At 38.0% G+C, this 16,197-nt stretch overlaps 1 protein-coding gene across 1 annotated transcript; it reads left to right on the plus strand.

The window, feature by feature from the left end:
- Window positions 1–928: 928 nt before the first annotated feature.
- On the plus strand, window positions 929–16,139 carry LOC5563994. The gene is made up of 5 exons (XM_001648264.2): window positions 929–1,245; window positions 12,384–12,491; window positions 12,552–12,628; window positions 15,003–15,138; window positions 15,196–16,139. The coding sequence occupies exons 1-5, from the start codon at window positions 1,135–1,137 to the stop codon at window positions 16,093–16,095; spliced, it is 1,332 nt and encodes a 443-aa protein (XP_001648314.1). The 5' UTR covers window positions 929–1,134; the 3' UTR covers window positions 16,096–16,139.
- The last annotated feature ends 58 nt before the right edge of the window (window positions 16,140–16,197 follow it).

The following is a 16,197-nucleotide window of genomic DNA, read 5'->3' on the forward strand; positions in this document are numbered from 1 at the left end:
GAAAACTCATTCGTTTAATCAATATCAATAAGCTTGGTTACACTGCGGAACACGATTTTGTCTCAAGCACCAAAATACCGGTATTTACTGAATTAAGAGTTGCTGAATCTCTTGCCATTTACAGAAATATCATAGCACGTCTAGTTTTTGAGATATTGGCTGTTGAAAATGTCAAATTCGACTATTACAGCCAACTTGCATGCAAGTTTTCAAGCTTGTATGGCAATTTATTTGCTTAATTTGCCTCAGAACTCAAACTTCATGTGTATAACAATACTTATCAACAAAGTTCATAATAGTTCCGATGCTCAAAAGTAATTTTTTGTTGGTTTAGAAAAGCATTGTATTTTGCCATATAAGAAAAACGAAGAATTTCGTATGGAGACTGCAAGCATGTTAAAAAAATCGATTTAACCTCAATTTAGTGGTACAATTTCAATCAAAGTATATCTGAAATGAAAGTTAAGGCCCTATTTTGCATGCTTGGTAGATTAGATCATAATATTTCTTGATTAATCATTGTTTAAATTTCATGTAAACATCAATGAAAACAGTGTTTTATACAAATTTGGCGACCTGTAGCTAAAAATTGTGATGTGCTGGAAAATTTCTGAGAACGGCATCAGATTCAGCAACCCCAAATCTGCTAGAGACACATAATTTGATTCTTGAGACACGCAAAAATGTCATTTTTGTTACGCTGTGTTATTAATGGTTTTTAGGGCGAGATCATAAATTAATCGAGATATGTGTTTTGGTTCACTTTCATTCGTTGACAACTCCGCTATCATTATGCTTGTGGCTTTTAGAAATGTCAATCGATTTAAGCGAGGTTTGCACTTTTGGTCAACATTTCTTTGAAGTACGGCCACTGTGTATTGTCGCACTGTCGCAAGAAATATCGCGGTCGTCGTTCGCATGTCGCATCTCGTCGGGTCGTAAAATGTAAATAAACAGCGTCAGCAAAAGAAGAAAAGCCACCAAATCAAAAGCCGTTTGAAGAAATCGATTTTCCGGAGTTAGTACCAGCAAAAATCCAGTCTTATAGTGCTCATCCGTTTCCGGAATGTGCGAAGCACTCGGAAACAGTTTTATTCAGTGTGATTAAATGATGAGGACAACTAATTTAACAGTATGACCAGCTTCACCTGTCGAGTTTGTGGGAACGTTCCGCTGGTGGTGCCGAACGACCCGAAACCGTTTGCCGAGGTGGCCGCTGTGTACTACAAGATCACGGATCTTCAGGTATGGTTCTACGGGGAGATTTGAGCAGTTCCAGGTTTGGGTATTTAACGAAAAGATCGAAATATCTTCGATGTAATTAGAAATCCTTTATAATATAGGATCCTTTATATATAGGATCACTAGATGTAATTTATGGGCATTTTCAATCATTGCTGAACAAATTTTGTTCTGAAGTTGACATGTTTTGTAAATAATGTCACAGATGTTGACCAGACTGATATCTTATCGTATTAATTAAGGTAGAGCGGTTTGAGAGCAAATCATGGTATATACAGTCGACTCTCCATAACTCGATATTCAAGGGATCATCGACTTATAGAATTATCAAGTTATAGAATATATCGACGCAAAAAATCCGAAAATCTAAGGAACAAATTTTTGTATTTCCGTTACATATATGATCACTTCTGTAAGAAAGCAATATAATTTTGTTAATAGTTTCTTAACAACTCTCGAAGACTTATTCAAACAGACTCAAGTCAGAAACGTTAACAAACTTACTTTATCAATCCTACGTGTGCCGCAGACGAAATTCTACACGTTCCGCTCTAAATCAACTTTATTTTTCAGTTTTAGAACGTTTAATTTCCGGATTTACAAAACGACGAAAGTAAGATTTTCAACTTTCGCAACCTAACCGCTAATTTCGCCGCTCCGTTGTATGGGAGACAAAATGACTTAACCACGAATCAAAACCAAACACTACTTGAGTCGATTTTACACTGGTACAAAAACGTCGTAAGTAACTGAATGAAACGACTTATCATTTTGTCATACAATTTTTGTGGGAAACAATAGGAACTATCTAGTATTTCAACGCGAGCTGAATGCATGCAAAATTTAAGCGATGGACACGGTATAAAAATGTTAAAAAGGGGATTTATTTTAATACAGATTTAGAAGACAGGCTGTGATTCTTCTAAATTAATTTTCTCAAAACCGTATTGTAGTATATCTAGATGAGTTATGGCAAATAGTGTTGCCTTAAGCAATAGTTAATTGTACTGTGAGTTGCTATAGAATTAATTATAGCAGTTAGGTTGCTCAGCACATGCTGACTTCCGTTCGGTCCCTTTCCTGACCGACCGTCGACCAGTGCAGACGCACAAGAAGAAACTATTAGAATAATAAATTAATCAATTAGTAGTAACCGAATTATAGTCTCGCGTGTGTTTTTATTACTTCCTCCCAACATTTCAAGTTGGCGACGAGGATTAAAACGTGATTAGTTGTGCGTTGTGTGTAGGTAGTGAAAAAAAAATCGAAGTGAAGAACCGGTCGGTAACACGTGTTCGTGAACATAACCTCACATTCGATTAGTCGTCATGGCGAATGAGGCAGGTGAATCAAGTGGTGCAGTGAAATTCGAAGCTGGCGGCGTAGTTCCTGTCGTTCGTGCTGGCATGTTTGGCCAAATCGAGCAATATGTCGTGGGTGAAAATTTCGAGGAGTACATCAACCGGCTGGAGATGTTCTTCTTGGTGAACGACACGCAGGACAATCGAAAAGTCCCCGTGTTAGTCACAGTCGCTGGTCCCAGTCTGTACACGATCGCAACCCGATTGTGTGCTCCGGAAGATCCTCGTACAAAGTCGTACGCCGATCTAGTCAAGCTCCTAAAGGAACACCTTGGCCCCACCACTAACGTCGTCGCAGAGCGGTACAAGTTTAGGAAGTGTCAGCAGCTTTCGTCCCAAAGCATCACCGATTTCATCATAAGCTTGAAAGCGACCGCGCAAACATGTGAGTTTGCTGCATTCCTGTCGGATGCACTGCGAGACCAGTTTGTCGCTGGTATTCGTGACCAGAGTCTCTGGAAAAAGTTACTTACTGAACCGGGCCTAACCTTCGACAAAGCATGTTCGCTAGCTCGAAGTTGGGAAGCGGCTCTGAGTCAAAACAAAGAGATGTCAACCCAATCACCGCAGAAAATTGGAACGTTTCGGAAAGAAGTCCACCAGAAGCTTAAAGTCAAGCGAAGCAACCCAGGGAAGGAGGAGAGCAAAACAAGTCGTCCGTGTCAGCAACCATCGAAACCATGCTTTCGGTGCAATCGTCTCCATGATCCAAACACGTGCCCAGCGCGGAGCTGGACGTGCTATTCGTGTGGAAAGGAAGGTCACGTGTCAACATGCTGTCGATCGAAGAATAAGCAAACCAAGAAGCCCGGAGGAAGTAATCGAGTCGCTGAGATGTCCGAGGCCGTCGAGGTTCTACGCCTGAACATGCTCGGTGGTCCAGTGGAAGCAGCAGCGTCCACGTTGTCGTCGTCGTTCGAAGCCAAATCAGCAGAGGAAAAATGTCAGTCTAGCGTCAGTCTGGCAATCCTGGAGCAGGCAAGCAGTGGTCCAACTCTCGGATCGCTAAACAAGTTGGATTCGCCGGAATTCGTGTCGCTGGAATGCGATGGTCGTCGAATTGAATTCGAAGCGGACTGTGGCGCGTGCCGCAGCTTAATTTCCGCAGATACGTATCGCAAATTCTTCCCAAACCGTAAGATTAAAGGTACCTCATTGGAATTTGTATCCGTTTCAGGTCAACTGGACCGCGATGATGGGGAAATTTTCGCAGCAAATGTGGCTGCAATCCTTGCGCCCGCTTACGTTACAGCAGAAGGTCATCATGCTGAACACCTTTGGTACCTCAAAGCTGTGGTACCTTTCGTCGGTGCTACCACCATTAGGAGTGCACACGGCGAAAATTACCTCCACGATGGGTGCGTTCCTGTGGAGAGGGATAGTCGCCCGCGTCCCGATCATGCAGCTAGCTCGCAGCAAAGAGCACGGTGGACTGAATCTGCATTTGCCAGCCTTGAAGGCGAAATCTCTCGCCATCAACAGACACCATCAAGAGATCGATTCCCTTCCTTACTACAGATCCTTTCTTCTCCACGCTCATCCCCGCCCAGCAATTCCCATAGACCATCCCGACATTAAAATAATCCTTTCAAATTATTCCCAAATTCCACACCTCATTCAACAAAACCCTTCCGCCGATCTCATCCATCGGCATTTCATTCAGCAAACAGAATTGCCCAAGGTGGAACGCAACAATCCAGCATGCAACTGGCCACGCGTGTGGCGAAATATAGCAGACAAGAAGCTAACATCAACGCAGCGCACTCATCTCTATCTGCTAGTAAATGGCAAAACTGAACATCGCAAACTGTTATTCGCGATGCAGCGAGTGGCAGACGAAAATTGCACGCATTGTGGGAACCAGACGACTGAAACTCTCCAACACAAATTCAGTACCTGTGCTCGTGTCGGCCCGGCATGGACGAGTCTGCAGCAGAGGCTTGCGGGACTGATAAATGGATGGAGACGACTCACTTTTGAAGACCTGGCGAGACCTGCTCTGGCAGGATTAGGACGTCCAACGAGAGTGAAAATATTGCGCTCATTTATTAATTACATCTGCTTTGTTAATTCATGTAACGATAGAATTGATGTAAACGCTTTGAATTTTCACCTAGATTTAGAATTTTAAAACTGTATTCCCAATGAATTGACCACAATAAAACCAATTAAAAAAAAAAAAAAATTAAGATCCCCTCCCTCCCCCACATAACAGCTTTTGTATGATTTTTTTTTGTATGGACCGTAACACTACGGAAGACTCTCTCCCTCCCCCTGATACGTTACGTAATATTTGAACGATCCCTTTGTAGTTATGAATTTTATGTCAGGATGCAGTGTTATGAAGATATCCACAGTATAAAATATTATTTTACTCAAAATTATATGCTGATTATCAATTTGTTACTAGTGGCTCTTCGCACTCATGTTGCGTACACTAGAGCAGCGAGCACGATTTGGCGCACGGAGGTCATCTACACCAAATACCTTTAGGGTCGTTGGGGGACCACTTAGCGTCCACGTATGGACTTCAAATTTTTACCTGTTTTTTTTCTTACTGAAGCGAGCACTTTACAATGACGAACTTATAACATTTCGCATTTTTGAAAAATAAGGGACGGCCTAGTGTGTATGGCTTAACCAATGGCTTTAGGGCGAGATCAGAAGTTATGCGAGATTTGCTCAATTAAAGACCGAGCAAATCCCTGGGCTTGAAAATATATTTTCCAGGGAGCGATGATTTTAAATATTTGATCGCTGTATTTTGTAGTATTGCTTGGAGGTTGCATGAACTTCAAAACAATGGCATAGTTTTTATTACAATCAGATTTTTTTGGGTATTCTGATTTAGTAATTCTATTCAAACTACTACATAATATGGTTACCATTCATTGAAATCATTTATACTCCAGGAAAGTATAATTTCAAGCTGGTGAGAAGATTACAAACTAAGGGTGGGTTATGAGTACAATCAGACCCTTGAATGTGCAACGTGGGTTAATGCGAATGCCATTGACGGTTTGTAATCTTCTACGAGGTTTTTCGAGACCCAACAGGGCGCGTGCACCGAGTTGCGGATAGGAGCAAAAGGCGATCAATAGCATTCACTTAAAAATAAAACAAAATGCCGTTCCATGATTAGGTGATGTTATGTGATCGGTATTGTAGTAGTATAAAGTATTTCACTCTCTGGGAATTCTGACCTTGATATTAATTTTTCACTTAATAAAAAGAATGAAATGATGATGCTTAATAAACACAGAACAGCTTCACTGCAGTAATAAATCTGATACCATAATTTTTTTATATTTGACAAGGTTTTGAAGAAAATCAATGTGTGAACGAAATACTTAGGCTGATACAAATATTGATTTTCTTTTATGTCACCCCCCCCCCCTGCAAAAATCCTAAAATTTTGAAGGGGAGAAAAAAAAAGATTCATCATTTTTTTTACATCAGTTAGGTTTTTTCAATTTTTTAAGTAAAAAACAAGTAAAATAATAATCTAGAAGACGTTTGAAAATGGTTTAACAATTATCGTCAAAAATAAAAATTCGAAAAAATAACTTTTTTTTCATTTTTATTTTTTTGTTCCTTATTTATTTTTATCCCCCCTCATGCCTTCCAAGTGGTCTCGGACATAAAAGAAATTTAATATTTGTATCAGCCTTATTAAATTAGCCACATCAGCTAAGCAGTATTATGAAAAACTCAATTTCTCATAACTCACGCTTGAGATTTTTATGCGTGAGTTGTCAATCACGCAACTCAGCAGTCAAAAAATCATGGGTGAGTTGGCTCACCTTTTTGAATCATTGCCTCGTATTTCCACAGTTTACTCACACACGGCAATAATTTCTTGTTAGTCTGGTAACACCATAACGCTTCCTAACATTGCTATCGTGGTCAGTGGCATTCAATTGACTTTTTTCTTTTCGACATTCGTTTGATCGCTCGTGTTGTGAATGTTTAAGCGAAGCGCTGCCGAATATCAGCGAAAACGTGTCGACTACCGTGATTGCTTACAACACTGAAAATATCAACGTCATATGCAGCCCAGATTCCCCTCTCACGAAACGTCAAATGCAGCCCACCGTTTTTATGGCTGAAGAAGTGAAAAATATTGTGTTCAAAGTAAACTGTTATTAAAAGCCTCGATCAGCGGAGCAGTTTTTTCCAAAGTTGCTGATAAATCTAAGCAGAAGATCAATTATTTCTAATGTCTGCTACGTTTGCTGGCATGAAATTTCACTCAAACTGCTATTTACGATTCGATGTGATGCAAACTCAATTATTTTTTGCTGAGAGGTTCATGTGAGGATTTGAACAGCATGCGCATAATTGATATAAACACGAAGTGGAATAAGAAAAAAACTCAGCAATCACAGAAAAAGAAGACCTTCTTCGCGAGTCTCGTCTCAGGTCCATACATACACAAATATTTGTCATAGGATCAATTTCGAAACAAATTATTTCTATACATCGGTCTTATGAACCGAAAGGCTCAGCTATGCTATTCCGTAGAAAGTAAAGTATTCATAAGTACTGTCATGTGACAAGCGTAACGCAAGAGTGGGTGTGGTTGGGCTCTGCGTTACATTCATTGTTAGCTTTTGAGGTTATTACAGTGGGGACATTAAGGTGAGAATGAACCGGGAGCACAGATCTGTAGAGCCGGACAGCTACAGGGTTGAGATTTGGCTTCGGTTCATATTCGCCTCAAATTGACTTCAAAAACTTTGGGAGACGAAAAATCATTTCTGGGGTTCAACAGTTAGTTACACAGGTAGTTCACTTGTTTTTTGTGTAGGCATTTGGACGACAAGGAATTATAATTTCGCTAACGACAAATAACAATTAAGATATATCCTGACCAATAAGTTTTTAATTTGTTAATTTCATCTGAAAGACTTGCCAGAGTACAACAACGACATTCAACAAAACAACACTAATATTGGTTGAATTGATCACCGTGAACTTCTATTTGATATTATATATTGGCTTTTCTCGGAGACAACAGACAAAAACAGCATATTTTGCGTTACGCGTTTCGGCTTACTTCACTTCAGCCCTCATCAGACGCAACATGCTGAACGCAACCTTACAGCTTGGTCTGTCACAACTATGTGACAGACCAAGCTGTAAGGTTCCTTTCAGCATGTTGCGTCTGATGAGGGCCGAAGTGAAGTAAGCCGAAACGCGTAACGCAAAATATGCTGTTTTTGTCTGTTGTCACCGAGAAAAGCCAATATATAATATCAAATAAAACAACACTAAGTTTCGAAAAATAGTTACGCAATGACTGATTAATTGCTTTACTACTTGTTTCGCCACACAATTAGATAATTTTAATCTCACATCTCTCATGTTGCTATTCTAAGTTTATTTTTTAAATTTATTAGATCTGTAGGTGAATTCCAGCGCGTATTTTCTTCGAGGAGAAGAAAATTTTCTGGCTGGTAAGTAATGGAAGAATTTTTTTTCTCTTCGAAGAAATTGTTCTCCGGAATTCATCTACTCATCAGTAGTTTTCATCTATTTTTTCAATTTTTTTACATATCGAGTTTTATGTGTTCAAAATACTATTTCAATTTTAAATTACTTTGCTTGTAGGCTCTAAAATAATCAATAGAATTGTTTGACCTACGGATTAATTACATTTTGCAGCAATTATTATGTCAAGTCGATTCCATTTACCCAACACCCAACCCCATCCTTATTTTTGGACTTTTTAATAGTATCATTCCAAACATTACATTCATGTTTTATATCTAGGTATTCTGTGTTATTAGACAACACTATCATCCTAATTTGGTAAAACAAATTTAAAATTTTATTAACATTTTGTTAACAACATATTACATTTCATTTGCCGTAGCAGTTCAGACTTTTTTTTTACAGGTGAGTTGATTTCACCTGCCTATAAGAGAAAAAAACGCTTTGAATTTACTTAACCTAACTTAACATAAACATATAACGCATTGATCGTGGCAATAGAAGATTGTAACGATATTTGCCTGCAATTATTAATTATTTTATTTGGGGACGGACCTGGTGTAGTGGTTAGAACACACGCCTCTCACGCCGAGGACCTGGAATCGAATCCCATCCCCGAAATAGTCACAAAAAAATTCAGTGACGACTTCCTTCGGAAGGGAAGTAAAGCCGTTGGTCCCGAGATGAACTAGCCCAGGGCTAAAAATCTCGTTAATAAAGATAGAAAAAAAAGAAATTATTTTATTTGACATTTGTTCCAATATTTCAACATTGGATATTCTATGTAACTCATTGGTACTATACCAGGAAGGAAGCCTCAGAATCATTTTCAAAATTTTATTTTGAATTCTCTGCAGAGCTTTCTTCCTGGTATTACAACAGCTAGTCCATATTGGTACAGCATACAACATGGCTAACCTGAAAATTTGTTTGAATATCAAAAGCTTGTTCTTAAGACAAAGTTTTGATTTTCTATTAATAAGGGGATAAGGGGGCCTTCCTTAGCCGAGTGGTTAGAGTCCGCGGCTACAAAGCAAAGCCATGCTGAAGGTGTCTGGGTTCAATTCCCGGTCGGTCCAGGATCTTTTCGTAATGGAAATTTCCTTGACTTCCCTGGGCATATAGTATCATCGTACCTGCCACACGATATACGAATGCGAAAATGGCAACTTTGGCATAGAAAGCTCTCAGTTAATAACTGTGGAAGTGCTCATAAGAACACTAACCTGAGACGCAGGCTCTGTCCCTGTGGGGACGTTAATGCCAAGAAGAAGAAGAAGATATATTTTACATATTTATTACATTTGGCTTGAATGCCCTCAATGTGATTTTTGAAAGTTAAATTCTTATCTAGCATGAGCCCTTGATACTTAACTTCATCTGACCAATTTATTGGAACACTTCTCATCGTGACAAGATGTCTACTTGAAGGTTTCAAATAAAGAGCTTTTGGTTTATCTGGGAATATTATTAGTTGAGTTTTGGGAGCATTAGGAGAAATCTTCCATTTTTGCAAGTATGAAGAAAAAATAACCAAACTTTTTTGCAATCGACTACAGATGACACGCAGACTTCGTCCTTTGGCGGTTAGGCCTGTATCATCCGCAAACATGATTTTTTGACATCCCTGAGGTAACTCAGGTAAGTCAGATGTGAAAATGTTGTATAATATTGGTCCCAAAACGCTGCCTTGGGGAATACCAGCTCTTACAGGAAGTCTTTCAGATCTGGAGTTCTGATAATTAACCTAAAGTGTACGATTTGACAGATAACTTTGAATTATTCTAACAATGTATGTTGGAAAATTAAAGTTTTTTAATTTTACAATCAAACTTTCATGCCAAACACTGTGGAATGCTTTTTCTATGTCTAGAAGAGCAAGACCAGTAGAATAGCCTTCAGATTTGTTGGAACGGATCAAATTCGTTACACGTAAAAGTTGATGAGTGGTCGAATGTCCATGGCGGAATCCGAACTGTTCATTGGCAAAAATTGAATTTTCGTTGATGATGGTCCAAAAATGTTCAAAATAACCTTTTCAAAAACTTTACGGATGGAGGAAAGCAAACTGATTGGACGATAGCTAGAAGCTTCTGCAGGATATTTGTCTGGTTCCAAAATTGGAACAACCTTAGCATTTTTCCATTTGTCAGGAAAATATGCTAATTGAAAACATTTGTTTAATACATCAACTAAGAATGATAAGCTACTTTCTGGAAGTTTGTTGATTAGGATGTAAAAAATTCCATCATCGCCAGGAGCTTTCATATTTTTGATTTTTTTTTAATAATAGTTCTCACTTCTTCCAAATCAGTCTCCCAGGCATTTTCGAAAACGTTCTCTTGATTGAGAATGCTTTCGAAGTCCTGAGTAACTTGATTTTAAATTGAACTAGTAAGTCCTAAATTAAAATTGTGCGCGCTTTCAAACTGTATAGCAAATTTTTGTGCTTTTTCGCAATTGGTAGTAATTTGTTTTCCTTTTTCAATGCCGGTATTGGCTTCTGAGGTTTTTTCAAAATTTTAGATGATTTCCAAAAGGGCTTAGAGCCAATTCAGAAATCTCATTTTCAATTTTTGTTCCTTAATTGTGCAAAACGTTTCTTGATTTCTTTCTGCAAATCCTGCCATATAATTTTCATAGTAGTCTCACGTTTTTAAGGCGGATCAAGAGTTTAAGATCATCGTCTATAATCACGGATTCAAATTTTACTTCACATTTTAGAATTGCAATGCTCCTGGCTTCAACAATGGAATTCGTTAAAGTTTCAAAAGCATTGTCAATATCAAGTTTTGTTTGTAAAGAAATGTTAACACCAAGATTAGAGTCCATATATGTTTCATATATATTCCAGTCGACTCGAAAATAATTGAAAGTGGAGCTGATAGGATTGAGAATCGCTTCATGGGATATTTGAAATGTAACAGAGACATGATCAGAATCGAAATAAGCATGAGTAACTAATTTGCTACAAAGATGACTAGAGTCGGTAAAGACCAAGTCAATCGTAGGTGGATTTTCGCGTGTCGATGATTCCGGCTTTCAACTGGAGACGCGATATATACATATCAACACCAATAGGCGATGTATTTTGAAGGAAATCGCTCTTAGTGTTATGTCTATTTTCTGTAGTTTCAATTTTGACGTATTTTGTCAATCGAAGGTTTGTCAAGAATAAGCCGTTTTCTAGTGAGAATATTTACCAAAAAACATGAACAGAGTCTGTCGGTTTAATAAAAAAAAATATATATATAAAAAAATGGATCCTTTCAACAAAACCAAGAATCTTGATGCTTCATGCTAAGCTGTCCATATGTAAGGCAGCTTCAATGTATTACGTAAAGTTAGAATTGCCAAGTTTTGCTCCCTTCCTCTGCATCCGTATCGCTTCTTGTATGAACAAAAATGTGAGTCTTATCGCTTCAGCCTACTTTCCTCTCCCCCTAGAGCGTTACGTAATTTGTGGACGGCGTCTAAAACAATTTTTGAAGATTTCAACCTCCTCATTTCAGATAATTAGTATGACGCGTAAGAAATTTCAAGGTGAACTGGTCGGCGTTAAGTCAGAGTGGACCAAGTGACATTTGGAATATTTTGAGACAAATGGGATTAAAGTCTAACACTTTGTAATTTTTTAACTCGGTAAAATTTTGGTTCATTATTTCTACACATCTTTGTGTTATTTCAAACAATATATTATGAAATGATACTCATAAAAAACATAACCCAAACCTCTAATAGAACGATTTTTTGATGGACTATTTGCACTTGGTCCACTCTGACTGAATTAAAGACAACCGTTCAGTGATTTGGTTCACTCTGGTTGAACAATTTCTAGGAAAATAACAATCGTTTAATGCTTGCATAATCGAACTGGGTGCTTATCTCTAAGATAAATAGATTATCAATATTTCGACATCAGCATTGTGAATTTTTCAATAATCCAAATCTTCAATCCCAAAATCAGTGGCATTACGATAGCTTGGAAATTAAAGTTTTACAGGGTCAGCGCATTGATGACCAGAAATATTCAAATATGAGTTCCGTCAGAGTGGACATTATTTTTCAGTAACTGGTGCATCCGTAGTCTCTCGATCAGCCAGTCAGTGATTGTCGATAGCCATCGATATCGATTCGTTTGGAATCGTTGGCGATCGCCATCGCTGGACAAAGGTCTATAAAGAAATTGTTACACTGGTTCATCGGGCTATGTCCTTCCTGGTAGTTTAGCAGTTTTCAGCTCACAGGTTATTTAATCTAAAATTTGCATCATATTTATTTCAGAACGTTGACGAATCATCGCTGCCCAAGAATGTCTGTCAATTTTGCTATGGCAAATTGGTAGAAATAGACTGGTTTGGAAAGAATTGCATTGCGTCGTATGGTCGAATGGTAAAACCCTTCAAATTATAAATGATTGAATCAGACTTATTTAATTTCGTTTACTCGCAGACAACAACGTATCCGTACGGATCAGATCATGAACAGCACAACAGAACAGCATTTAATATGTATCCGGATGAACAAAGGTAATTGATGTGCGCCAATACTGTCCATATTCGCATAACTGTCCCATGTATATTGAAAATCCTACACGCAAAAAAATTGTGCGGTAAAAACTACCATTTTAGGGGGTTAACTTAAGCGCTCGCATCGGCAATTTTCAGCAGACCAGAAATGCGCTTGATTTTACCATGTCTGTAGTCGGAATCAGATTGTTGTAAATTATTTCTGTCAAATGTACCAGTAATGTGGTGGGGTGTACCACAAACATAGTAAATTCGTCTGAATTTCCATGGTAGTTTCAAGAATGGGCGTAGTCTGCTATAATAGTTATTTTTACCACAGAATTTTTTCCCGTGTATATAACGTGGAACATGTGATGGGACTATTATGCAAATAGGGGCTGTAGAAATTATTCATGTTTCAGTCATTATAACATCCCGTATTTTTTTTCTGAGGTAGACAAAAATTAACGATTGTACTTCTGATAAAACAGGCTTTATCTTTCCAACATTCGTGCTGATACCGTGAAGGCGCCATACTCTGCGCAGTTAAGGCTTTTCAAATTTCAAACAGCTGTAATTAATTGAAAACAAAACACAATAGTCTGAAATTTTGGGAGCAAATACTTATTGATCTCATGTATAAGGAAAAAATATAAAAGCTTCACTAAGTAATGATTTTTATTGCAAATTTTTATTTTTTCTTAAGGGTGTCCGTGTTCCTAACTCTGCGCACTCATTTTAGCAATGCTCCTTATTCTGCGCATTTAGGTTCCTAACTCTGCGCACTCGATAAATTCTTTATAACAGTTGAAGTATTTTACTAAAAGCATTACTAGCAGTTGAACTCTGAATTAATCTTCATTTTCATACTTTATCCGGCATTACGTCCCTAGTGAAGCGTGGAATGTCTCTAACATACTAAATGAAGTGAATTTTATCTATAATTCAATCCATGATAATTACTGTAAATGAATGCCATCAAGGGCAACTCTCAAAATAATCTTAATAATTTTCACCCTTATTCTTGTTTACGGCGGATTCAACTTTCGATCGAATCCATGGCCCATTTGGTTTTGCTAGCGTAAACGAGAATGCGAAATTTTCGATCAAAAGCGCATTCGAACATAAACAAGAATGGGGGTGTATATGATTTCCAAAACATGTAATTAACTTAGTTTTCTAAAATCTAAACCAACATACAAAAAGCGCACAAACTACGTCTTTTTCTGTTCACCCTTGGCGTGTAAAGGAAAATTAACTTGGACTGTTTATGTATTTTCACTAAAAAATATAAAAACCAAATTTTCTTTGGTTTGGTTCGGGTCCGATTAATGAACGATTCCTATTGCAGATCAATACTTTATGGGCGTTTCTATATAGCAAATACGATTAAACCTCGATATTGATTCATGGAGCTATACAAAAAATCTAAATTATTAAATATTAAAATTTGTATTGCATGGTTAGGGAGCATTCAAAAATTACGTCCATCATTGAGGGAAGGAAGAGTCTATAAAAATGTCACAATGCATGCATTAGGTACTGTAAAAAAAAATCGCGACAAGGATTGAGGGGACGAAGTGTAGAAATCCTTAAAATATGATGGACGTCATTTTTTAATTTTCCCTTACTATGATGGTCCTCTCAAACCATTTTCCGAAGCACTCCTATTCCATATCACGATGGTGTCGACAAGTCGATGGTTCCCTTCAATATCGACCACTGGAGGGTCGATTGTTTGTTGAAAATAACGTTTTATAACTGCTGCGCATAGTAAGGAACATAGTTGAAAAATGGTTCCTTACTATGCGCACTTAAGAAGAATAAGAAAATGAATAAAATAAAAAGTTGCACTTTACCAGTGATGATTACTCGATAAATAAACTAGTACCTACGTACTAAAAATCTAAAATATATTATCTTTAATTTGCTTCAAATGACTTAAGTGATGAGGTTCTCCCTTAGCATTTTTGCTAACGGCCAGTCAATTTGGACGTTTTTCAATATTTTTAAAGCTATTTTATTTTTTATTAAAGTAATAAACGTAAATTTGTCATGAAAGTTCTTTGCGTACTTTTTTATTACTATTGTAGCAATATATGAAAAAAAAATGTAAACAAAAATTTAAGTATTTTAGCAGATTTTGGTGGATTTTGGTTAAAGTGCGCAGAGTTAGGAGCTGCGCAGAGTTAGGGGCCCTCACGGTACACATTTTAAACAATATACAGTTTTCTATTCAAGCGAATTGAAAACATGCCAAATTTTCATAAAATTTCAAGCAAAATTGAATAAGAAGTGCACATATAAATAAATAAAATCACGATCGTTAGTATGATTGTCTATTGACGAAAAAAAGAATATGGAAGCAAGTCTTGACATAAATGTGCTATTACAGAAACAGTTATTCAACAAATACCATCCAACAACTGGAGCCGCTTGGACATATTATGAACTATCCAAACCCACAAGCACATGCTGAAATGGTTGCACCAAACTCTGTTTTGGGTACGGAAAATGTAGAATTTTCACAGGTAAATCCAGTTAAATTGATTGATGGCCTATTTCTGTTAGAAATCTCGTCTTTCTAGTCTCCACCAAAACCCAGTGGTGCATCACATTCTAAAAGTCATCTGGAAAAGTCTCGATCTACTCATAGTTCCGATTTGACTGCCATACATAATCGGTTGGATCAGCTAGGAGCTAAGTTGGATGGCCACAGTGCAATACTGCATCGGATTGAGATGTTTATGCTGAATTCCTCTTATTCCAAACCAGCAGAACAGCAGCAGCCTCATAATCGGGATGATTTTCGACTGCGCAGTGGCGAGAATTTCGATGAATTCGAGCGAATGCCTAAAATTGTAACTAAAGAACAGCTTACTGAGCTGGATGCGAAGCTATCAAACCCTGAATATGAGGCTAAATTCTTCCGATATATTCAATCAGTTTATAAGCTCACTGGAAAACGTGAGGGCTTTCCGTTCTTCAAGACCGTCATCAGAAGATTGATGGCCCCAACCGTGCTGGTCTGCTATTCCTGGAAGGGGAACAGTCGTACGAAGAAAGGCGATCAAACAGCCGTTGTGAATGATCAAAATTATAGCTTCAAGAATATGTTCCCGAATATCGTTAGATTCATCTACCGCGTTGTGAGTGCAGCAGATTTCGAGTACACCAGCGAGGATAACGAGAAAGCCTTCAGCGATTATCTGCGACAGAAGACGACGGAAATAAAACGGTTTCTACATTCGAACGGCGTTCAACGAGAGGCTTGTACCCGGAAACGAAGAAGGAAAATGCAGCCACCGGCAGCAGCTGACGATGGTGGCAGCAGTGCCGGACAAGATCAGGGCCAGGATCAGGAAATTTACGGCGTAAACGACACTACCGATGGTGACTTCAGCTACGACGAAGAAACAGTTTCCGATAATGGTGATGACGGGGTGGACATAAAGCAGGAGGCATATGGGTCTAATGATGTGGTTTAGACAAAACATGAGTGAATAAAGAGTAATTTAATCCAAAAGCGAAATTTCATTTGTCATTATTCTATGCGTTGACTTTCCCATTTGTTCTTTTAATAAAAAAGG

This window comes from Aedes aegypti, chromosome 3 (genome assembly GCF_002204515.2).
Source record: "Aedes aegypti strain LVP_AGWG chromosome 3, AaegL5.0 Primary Assembly, whole genome shotgun sequence".
Taxonomy (NCBI): domain Eukaryota; kingdom Metazoa; phylum Arthropoda; class Insecta; order Diptera; family Culicidae; genus Aedes; species Aedes aegypti.

Coding starts and splice junctions, on each gene's coding strand:
- LOC5563994 (XM_001648264.2), top strand. CDS start 1,135: ATGACCAGCTTCACCTGTCGAGTTTGTGGGAACGTTCCGCTGGTGGTG. Junction 1,246..12,383: donor ACAAGATCACGGATCTTCAG/GTATGGTTCTAC, acceptor TATTTATTTCAG/AACGTTGACGAATCATCGCT. Junction 12,629..15,002: donor ATGTATCCGGATGAACAAAG/GTAATTGATGTG, acceptor GTGCTATTACAG/AAACAGTTATTCAACAAATA.